This window comes from Hoplias malabaricus, chromosome 4 (assembly GCF_029633855.1).
Source record: "Hoplias malabaricus isolate fHopMal1 chromosome 4, fHopMal1.hap1, whole genome shotgun sequence".
Classification (NCBI taxonomy): Eukaryota; Metazoa; Chordata; class Actinopteri; order Characiformes; family Erythrinidae; genus Hoplias; species Hoplias malabaricus.
In genome coordinates this window covers 3,945,851-3,956,221 of record NC_089803.1, presented here as the reverse complement: position 1 = coordinate 3,956,221, position 10,371 = coordinate 3,945,851, and the positions used below count along the sequence as shown (strand labels likewise).

The 10,371-nt window shown below is 39.4% G+C and overlaps 1 protein-coding gene across 2 annotated transcripts; it reads right to left on the bottom strand.

The window, feature by feature from the left end:
• Window positions 1-1,497: 1,497 nt before the first annotated feature.
• tmem79a (transmembrane protein 79a) lies at window positions 1,498-10,053 on the bottom strand. 2 transcript variants are annotated; one of them, XM_066669187.1, is made up of 5 exons: window positions 9,948-10,053; window positions 7,853-8,747; window positions 7,342-7,533; window positions 4,414-4,636; window positions 1,498-3,577 (listed from the first exon to the last, which is right to left on the bottom strand). In XM_066669187.1, exons 2-5 carry the CDS (start codon window positions 8,355-8,357, stop codon window positions 3,382-3,384), a joined length of 1,116 nt encoding a protein of 371 aa, XP_066525284.1. In that variant the 5' UTR covers window positions 8,358-8,747; window positions 9,948-10,053; the 3' UTR covers window positions 1,498-3,381. The 2 variants fall into 2 exon arrangements, with proteins under 2 accessions (XP_066525284.1, XP_066525285.1); XM_066669188.1 differs by having other exon boundaries at window positions 7,886-8,747.
• Window positions 10,054-10,371: the final 318 nt, after the last annotated feature.

Genomic DNA, 10,371 nt, shown 5'->3' with positions numbered 1-10,371 from the left:
AGAACAAAGACCAAGAACATTAGTTGATTTTAAGAATTACAATTATTTATTTACTCAGTGAAACAGGTTAAAACACGTGTAGTTAATTGTGGCTGTCGACAGCAATAATGAATTTTATAAACACACCACTGCTACAAAATGTCTCCCCACCCCACTCACGTGAAATAAGACAAATTCAGCAGTGTCCCTCTCTCTGTGAGATATAATACTGTGTAAATGTTACAGAGTTCAGAGGTGTCCTGCTGAGCTTGTGAACTAACCAATGCAGGCTCTGGCCAATGCGCATGGTGTCACGCCAAACACAGCCCCAGAAACACACACAAACTGAACATGTTCCCATCTAATTTCCTATTATTCCGCCATGGTTTATGCTGAAGAAACTACTGTTCTTTGGTTCCAACTGGGAAAGTATTTGGTTCACTAACCAGTTTGTGAAAAATGACTGAACTAACAACAGATGGTGTAGTAGCGCCACCTTGAGTTCTCTCTGTGAAAAACACCTGAACTAACAGTTCCTTCAACATTAGGAGTCAGTCAGCAAGAAAAAATGCCTCTTCTAGGCTGGCCTGATAGGTGGTCTGACAAAAACACCTTTTCCCATGGAGACATGAAACAGGAGAGCTGAGCACAAGTGGAAAAAAATAAGTTGCAGGTGTCTTTTGAGATCGTAATGGATATCTGGGCCAGAAAATGGTCAGGGCTGAATTAAAACAACTAATAATAGTCAAAAACCTTGTGTTAACTCTGTTCCTAACACCTCCAAATCTATTTTGATGTGTTCTCTGACACCTGTAAAATAGTTTTTACACTTTTTTTTGTAGACAGAGTTGCTAATATAAGATCCTCCATTGCACCACCTTATGACAAATCCATTCCAGTCACTTGCTCTGCTTTTTGACTAGTGTCTGTCTCTTTTTTAAATTAAATCCTTCAGCCTGTCCTAGAAATTCCCAGACCAACCCCGCTTTTTTAAATCTATACGTCACACTACTGGGCCAAGTATCCAAGCCATAATGGGCAGTAGTCTTGCCTAAGCACACAGTAGTGCAACCACTGATTAGAAAAAACCTAGTTTAGACCCCAAGTATTGTCTGATTTTAGACCAGTTTTCAAGCATCAATTAATTTCTTTAAAAAAATTGGAGAAAGTTAAGTTACAAAGGCTATGTTTTTTTTTTAAAGATACAAATGAGGTTCTTGAAGTATTCCAGTCTGGTTTTAAAACCCTTCATAGCACTGAAACTGCACTTTGAAGAGTTATTAATGATCTTATACTAGCTATTGATTAAGGATACTCTGCCATTCTTATGCTTTTTGACCTCAGAACTGCTTTAGATACCATAGATCATAGCACCCTTAGGTTTCGTTTGCAGCACTGGGTAGACATTAAAGTTACAGTCCTGGAATGCTTCAGGTCTGCATGTGTAAAAGTATGTATATATGTAATAAAATGATAGAACAATCTCTATATTGAGTAAAGGATTCATGGAAAGCTTTATTAAATTGAAGAAATATTCAACAAAGTTCAGGACATTAATTATGAAAATTATGAACAGGGAATGATTAATTAAATCATGAAATAATTGTTTAAAACTGAGGGATTGCTTTTAACTGATGGCACCATTTTTGACATCTTATTTGTTGCATAGCAACGTGTGTTTAGTTTGATGCCAATTAATGTAATTCAGAACCTCAGTTTTGAAAAATAGTTTAATAACAAGGAAATTCTTACAGCATTTCATACAAAGTAAAACAATTCAGTATGTTACATTTATACAGTCAATCAGCCTTTAAACATATCAACAATCATCACAAACTAAAACAAACACACTTTCATATGATTCAGGATTTTTAAATGGTGCTCAGAACCCATTTATATTCCACAGCAGATTCTAGCCTTTATACACTACACAGTCGTAAAGTTTGGCCGTATTTCAGCAGTTGAACGTGTTTAATTGATTTCCTTAATTATTTAAAACATCTTTACAAAATTACTGTTTATTTGTTAAATGTAATATATTTGAACAAACATAAAACATGTGACCTGTGCCGTGGTTACAGCCCATTTTCTGTTGTATGTGATTTAACGTCTGCAAACTGTAACTGAATTTAAATCAGCAGTTCATTTTGTAAACATTGATCTGTAAAGCAGATCAAACATAGGAGGCCACAGTGGGGCGCTAAAACTTCAAAAAAAAATCTGAAGTTGTTTCTCTATTTCTCTACTACTATCTTAGTGAGTTTAAATAAACATTTTATTTAAAAAATGATTATGGGAGATCTAGTGAATTTGTGGAACAAGAAATTAACGGCTCATTTAAAAGGATGTTATTTTAAAGTAATTTGTACCAACAATTCAAATCTCATATCATATGTGCAGGAAGCAGCAAAATGGTCACCTTTGAAAGAAATAGTCCTTGTTAAGATTAAAAATAGTTAAAAATTTGTAATAAATTCTTAGGGGGTGGAGGAGGGTGCATTGACACTGACTGTCGTCACCAGGCATTAGACATATAGTTTCAGATGTGCTGTGTTTTTCATTCATTTACTAAATTGGATTCAAGACTACTCTGAGCTAATATGACCTTAGCACAGTTAGCATGCTAACTCTCTGATCCAGGTTAAACTGTCCAACTGATACAATCCTTGAAATGTAAATGTGAAGTGGGAAAAGAAAACAGGAAGCTGTATAATATGAGCCCCGTTTGCATATGAACTTCTATATTAAAATTTCAGATAATGCTCATATTTTGGCTAAAATCTCTCAAATATAACTGGAACACAAAGTTTTAGTGAAGTTGTAGTTTTTAAATCGAAGTTGGAAAAAAAAAGTCCAACCAAAAGTACAGGAAAATTTAGACTTCAATTTAGCTGTGCTTATTGGTCTTAGCAATGCTAACATATATTGAACCATGGTGACAGATTACCGGTTAGCTATATTAACCTCATCCCCATCCGGAGAGCACATGGTTCTCGGCCCATTTTCTGTTGTTGGATATTTCTCTTTCAGTCATAAATCATTATTGATTTTAGTCATTTTCCAGTTAACACTAATTTAGCAAGACCTACCTCACTCTAGTCTACTACACTGTCCATTATATCAGACTTAAAATGCTCTTAAATCAACACCAAACTGCTAAGTGCTATGTGAAATCCATGTGAATTACATAAATATTCGAATATGGAACGTACATAATGACACTAGCCTGCCAAGTATGTATAACATTAGCAGTTAGCATTACTCAACTGTTAATAGCCAGCTTAACCTTAGCAGACTGTTAGCTGCCATTGTGTGATTGTGAAGCTAGTAATGACCAACAGTGAGATTTTAAAAAGGACCATAGAACACAAAGTCACTATCCTTTAGAAGATTTTAGGCTGATTAGCCCCACCACCTCTTCTTTGGGGGTGGGGCTGTCGTTGGGGGCGGGGCCACATCAAACAAGACATCGGGTCCCACTGAAGAACAGACGAAGTAGAGATTGGATCCAAGCAGAACCAGAACTGGAAGGAAGGAGAGTCCGAAACCGAGGGAACGGAAACTGCTGCCAAACACCACACACACCCAGTAGATCAACCTGACACACACAGCATAGTTAAAGTGATAAAGTTATAACTTGGTCACAATCGTAAAGGTTCCTTTGGTAAAATATGAATTACCATTTAATATTGGTCTAAAATTAATTATGTATTTTATTTCGATAATTTTCTCTAAACATTTTGTTTGGTGTGGGTCCAGAGTCAACTGTGTATTACTGGGCACAAGACAGGTTAAACGATCCGGAGTTACACACACTCACCCAGTCACTCATACACTCATCCTGTCACATACTCATACACTCACCTTGTCACACGCTCACCCAGTCACTCACACACACACCCTCCCAGTCACTCACACACACACCCTATCACACACTCACCCAGTCACTCACACTCCTCACTCCACACAAACAGTCACTCGGAGGAAACCCACGCAGACACAGGGAGAACACACCACACTCCTCACAGACAGTGACCTGAGGAGAAGATCCCGCCCAGAACCCCCGAGACCCCGCAGCTGTGTTAGAGCTCCACAGTCCTGCTCACAGGGAAGTACACCTCCGATCATTTCCACAGACAGTCAGCTAAGGGTTAGGTTTTTAGAAGAATGGGGGGGGGGGGTTGTTTCACAATGTATCGCTTGGTGGACTCCAGTTTCATACATTAATGTGAACATATAACGAACGAGAGGGTTAACTCTGAGAGGGTTAATAGTGAAAGTGACTGTGACACAAAAACAGCCCATGTTTCATCTTCTTTACAAGCTACAGGAATCTCATAAACACGTCTGGATTTGGCAGCAGTTTATGCGTGAAAACAATACTGTAGCTGGACAGAAGCTCAGACACACACACACACACACACACACACACACCTGCCAAAGACGAACACGATGGTGAGCAGAGGCACCAGTTTGAGCATGTCCTGTGGGATGTACGTGGCAGTGACTGCGAGCTGCAGGAAGTAAAGCAGGTAAAGATGCATCGAGTCTCTGACGTAGTTGCCGTGGACGACAACTTCCCGCATCCCATGATTCCCTTCAAACAGAGGCTTCAGCTCCCCAAATTTAAACCTGGAAACACCCTCCACCAACAAACCTGGGGAGAGAGATTGAGCCACAAGCAATAAATATATAACTCAGAGAAACATCAGAGAAAGAATATTTCCCATAGTGTACCCTTCAGCCTTTATCCTCAGAAGGTCAGCATATGTCTGTGTGTGTGTGTGTGTGTGTGTGTGTGCGTGTGTGTGTGTGTGCGTGTGTAGGTGGATGGGTGCTAAATGTTTGCATTGATGACAGCAGAGAAAATTGAGAACTCTGTTCTGTTCCTCAGGTATAGAAAAGCTTCTTAAAGTCTCACATTCAGCCAGCCACACACACACACATTATATATATATATATATACACACGTACATATACACGTACATGTTTAAACACACACACACAAACACACATAATTGTCCTGTCTGTTACCATTCTCACTATTTCTACCATTTATTTTTTATTATAAATGTATTTATTATTTATTTATTATATATAATATGTAATATGTTAAGATATGTTAATATTTTAACTGGTTCTTTTTATTATTCCAGTTCTACAAGATCACTGTTAATTATTATATTAATAATAATTTTTTTTAAAAGTTACTTTTAAAAAGATACTCTTAATGTTCCATGTTGAAAATGTCTGAAAATGGTCATGCCAATAAAGCTTACTGAATGAATTGAATTGAACGAAAGAGAGAGAGAGAGAGAGAGAGAGAGAGAGTCAGAGAGAATGAGAGAGACAGAGAGAGAGAGAGGGAGAGAGATAGACAGAGAGAGAGAGAGAGAGAGAGAGAGAGAGAGAGAGAGAGAGAGAGGGAGAAATTATAGGGTAATGGAGTGGAGAGGGGATTTTTTTGTTATGTCAATGCTGAGTCATTTTGATTAATAATCTTCGGGTCTGAGGCACAGCTGAATCATGATCAAAGGAGTTCAAATCAAAAGTCACACCATGAGTCCTAATACCAAGTCATAGAGTTTTGAGTAAACGTTGAGTCATGCGTCTCATTTCATAGTCAGTGGGTTTCCAGTGAAAGTTGAGCCATGAGCAATGAGTCTTAGTTCTGATTCGAAAACATAGTCCATTCATGAAAATGAATCATGGGTGTACAATTCACTCATTCACACTTCACTCATGGGAAGTGGTTGTTTTAAAGTGCTTGTCAGCGGGGCTTGGCCTTATAGTAATGCTTTTCCAACGTAATTCTCCAGAGCTTTGACTGGAGCTGCTCACTGTTGTCAGTTCACATGCTGCATCAATATTTGCAAAGTTTTTTCAATCTTGGGCAAGCCAAATGCTGCCACACCTCTGACTTGATGTGCATCTTCAAGTTCAACATCTTGACCTGCTACTGCCACTAATGCATTGCTTACTAAAACGCTGTACTGACAGAGTTGCCAGGTCCAATGAATTTTCACACACTACTGTATTTTTAACTAAGTGCATTTTAGCAATGGACAATCCTGTGTTGTGATATTAAACACAAAATGTAGATAGTGCAAGTGTCCTCTGCTGTTTAAAATGAATATCGATTAATTTTACCTCATAATCAATTTGGTGCATCATTACATCCCTACTGTTTATTGATTTTAGTTCAGAATTTAATACTCCAATTTTACTCCAAGCTGATCTCCAAACTCAACCAGGTTGGTATCAGCACACCCCACTGTAATTCTGGACTTTTTTTATTAATAGATACCTGTGTGTGAAGTAAAAAAAGAATAAAAATCTTCTCCTGCCTTCACCGGTGTGCCACAGGGCTGTGTATTAAGCCATCTTCTGTAGTCCCTGTTCACCCAGGACAACACATGTTTTATGGATGCTACACCATAATCAAATTTGCTGATGACACCATGGTGATAGGCCTCATCAGAGATGACAACAAAACAGCCAACAAGGATTAGGATCAGCACTTGTCTGCATGGTGTGCCAACAACAACCTAGTGCTTAACAGCTAGATGACGAAGGTAACTTAGGAGCCATGCACACACACCATCTACATCAATGGAGCTATGACAGAGAGAGTGCCAAGCTTCATTTCTTGTCTCTCACCTTCTCCCTCAATGGTGCACAGGTAGAAGTGCACAGCTGTTCTCTGGTGGAGGTGAACTTTCTTAAAGCAGCACAGGAAGTAAAGGTATTGTTGTGCCTTTTTGGACCAGGATAGAGGAGTTAGGACATACTCATAAACTGCACCACAGTGTGATATGGCAACTGTTCAGCATTAGACCAGAGAGTGCTCCAGGGGGAGATGAAAACTGCCACAAGCATTACTCATACAAAGTTAAACACCACTGAGAATGTTTTTGCTTGGGTAGGGCCGAAAACACCATGGTTCTGTATTGTATCTGTACTCTGCACAGTGACAATTAAGTTGAACCTAATCTAATCTAATCCAATGAAACTTGATCCCATATAATTGGGATCTGGATCAACATTGAGAAATGAATCTCCATCCTGAGTCACTGATGTTCAAATCAAGGTTGAGTAATGAACCTTGATTCAGAGTCACTTGCATTCAAATCAAACTCGAATCATGAGTTTTGATTCTGAATCATTAGCGTTCAAATTAAATTTGAGTCATAAATCTGGGTCCTGGGTCACTGCCATTCAAATCAAAGTTGAGTCATGAGTCTTGACTCAGAGTCAGTGCCGTTCGAGTGAGTCGAGTCTGACTCATGTTGAAGTGATGTAACTGAAGCTCATACCCATGTTGAACAATGCTGTAATGTGAGTGTTTGATTGTAAACGTACCAAAGATGATTGGGAAGGTGGCAAAGAAAGCGCAGCGCAATGTGTAGACGACTCTGAAGGGGGAGCTACTGAGATGTGGAGTGTCAAATGGCAAGAACTCAAACCCCCCCCACACCAGCAGAGGAAACAACACTGCAGCGGTCGAGAGGCCTGCTATTAACTTTACTCTCTCACCCCTGCATTCACAGTGACCTGAGAGAGAGAGAGAGAGTGAGAGAGAGAGAGAGAGAGAGAGAGAGAGAGAGAGAGAGAGAAAGGTGTGGTCAGTCATCTCTTCCTCTATGTTATGAAACAGCTGTTACGCTGACCCCTAGTGGTCTAAATATGTCAGAAGTTCTAAAATATCCCCTTGTTGTGGACCCAATCTATGGAGCATAAGCTGGGTTCATTTAGGGACGACAAAGCTATTTGTTTCTTCATCTCATGTGAGTTACACTTTAAAGCAACCAGTGTATAAATAATAAACAATCACTTTCATAAACGCTGATTACTGTAAAATCATTGACTGCACCTTTAATCCACACTGAAAGTGAAATGTTCTCACATGGTTTGTTCTCCTGGGTTCCTGTCCATTCTGGGGGGTGCTGTGGATGTTGGTAAACAAGTGTCTGAAGTTTTAAAGGTTCTAGACGGTTCTCCTGAGGTTCACACAGACTGGTTTCATTCAGGTCCTGTACTTTACTGGTTGGACATACAACAGTCACTAGAGGAGTGAAACCATGGGATCCCTTCACCTCATTCATTGGTTCATCATCCTCATCCTCATCTTCATCATCAGCCAGAGACCCATCGTTTCCTTTTTTCTCCTCTCCATTACTGCACTTCTCCTCCTCCATCTCTCTGCTCAGCTCTCCCTTGCTTTCTGTCCCGCTCTCTCCATCCTTCTCCTTCTCTTCCTCTCCATCAGTCTCTTTCTCCAACTTTACCTCCAACTCCTCTTCGTCCTTCAGCCCTCCGCTCTCTGTCCATCCCCCAGAATTCCCTCCTTCTTCTCCAGAGTCTGGGTTAAAAATCATCTCAGTGAGTTATGATTCAGTCCTGACTTAATGACCCTTTAGGAAGTGATTCGGCGCCTCCTGAACCTTTTGCTTTAGGGAATCGTTCCAGTAACCGATTCACTGAATCACTGATTCACAAATTGACTGACTTGTTTGCTCCATGTCTGAAGCATAACTGACTCACTCCAGTAAATGACTCACTGACTCGGTTCTCGTTTGATCAAATCAATTACAAATCAATAATTATTTAATTGACTCTCTTTGGTGTCTGTGAGAGATCTGAATCATAACAGATTCACTTCAGTAACTGACTCACTGACTCTTGGGGATTTACTGGGGCCCTGACTCTTTTTTGACAAGTTGATTATTTTTCCCTCACACAGTTCCTTTAGGCAGTGTCTGTATTTCCTGGAGAGAGAGAGAGAGAGAGAGAGAGAGAGAGAGAGAGAGAGAGAGAGAGAGAGAGAAAGATCAAAAAGGAGAAAAGTAAAATGTGAATTAGTAAACACTGAGATTTTGTTTGTCTACCCCCTCGGGATTAAAATCAAAGTCCACTGATTGTGTGTGTGTGTGTATAACTGATTAACAAAAGAGTCGTGAGATAATTCACTTTACACTTCTCTCACAGCTCCACCTTAAAGAACAACACACTCCCCTTTAGAGGGGAGCATTTTCAACTGAAAGTGTGTGTGTGTGTGTGTGTGTGTGCCAGGGATATATTACAGTGTTGGGACCAAAACTTACACTTTGAGATTATAGGAATTTCTCTTCTCTTCCACAACCTCATTCCCCACAGTGTCAACCCTTACCACTCAGGGAGGAGATGTGTTTTCATGTTAGTGTGTGTATGTGTGTGTGGGTGTGGGTGTTTGAGGATTAGATTTAGGGTTAGGGGTTAGTTTAGAGCTGTGGTTGGGGTTAGGGGTTAGTTTAGAGCTGTGGTTGGGGTTAGGGGTTAGTTTAGAGCTGTGGTTGGGGTGGGGGGTGGGGTGTTTTGTTTTTCTTTACTGGTGTTGTATTTCAGGTGTGGGGTTATTGCTAATGTTGGAGTTAGTGTAGGTAAATATACAGAACTCCACTTCATGGCCTCATAACGCATGAAAACACACCTGTGTGTGAATGAGTGAGTGGGTAAGTTTACAAAAATGCAGCTCTTCTTGCTTTTCCACCACACACACACACACACACACACACACACACACACACACAGAGAGAACATGCTCTACAATTAAAAAGACAAGTAAACAACAGAACAGACATTTATATACAGTAAATAAATGTATGTAGCAAAAACAAACACAAATAATGTAACAGAGTGTAATAGTTCTGACGATTATACATTAAATATTTAACTATTAATAAATAACTTAATAAAATAACTAAATAAAAGAGAGAGAAGAAAAGAGAATGACAGAGCAGTGTGAGAAGAGTGTGAGAAGCAGAGAATATAGAAAGAGAAAAACACTGAACACTGAGTGAGACAGAGACAGCAAATTGAAAAGGGAAGAGAGAGAGAGAGAGAGAGAGAGAGAGAGAGAGAGGGAGAGAGAGAGGATGTCTGTGTTTCAGTGTCATTGTGTACGAATTATTAAATAAATTGAATCTTACCTGTCTTTTCTGGTTCTCTCTCTCTCTCTCTCTCTCTCTCTCTCTCTCTCTCTCTCTCTCTGCGTGTGACTGTAGTGTCTCTGTCTCTCTCACACACGCAGGTGTGTGAACAGGTGTCTCGGGACTTCTATTGTGAAAATGACATTCGTGCATTTGTTCACGCCCCTTTGTTCTCTGGACATAGAAGAGGAAAAGGAAACAAGATATTTTTATTTGCTTGTTTGTTTAAACAGTTAGTCCTGACGCCCCGCATTTTGTAATCGAATAAAAACAAGAATATGAACATATAATTAAATAATCACAAACATATTTATTGTTTTTAAATTTAGGAATTAAAAGAAAATATTCACTTTTTTATTATTATTATATATTAATTAATTATATTATTTTACCTATAAAAGTCCCCCGTACATGAACGTGTATA

Coding starts and splice junctions, on each gene's coding strand:
- tmem79a (XM_066669187.1), bottom strand. CDS start 8,357: ATGATTTTTAACCCAGACTCTGGAGAAGAAGGAGGGAATTCTGGGGGA. Junction 7,534..7,852: donor ACTTTCAGTGTGGATTAAAG/GTGCAGTCAATG, acceptor TCTCTCTCTCAG/GTCACTGTGAATGCAGGGGT. Junction 3,578..4,413: donor ATCGTGTTCGTCTTTGGCAG/GTGTGTGTGTGT, acceptor TGTGTGTGTCAG/GTTGATCTACTGGGTGTGTG.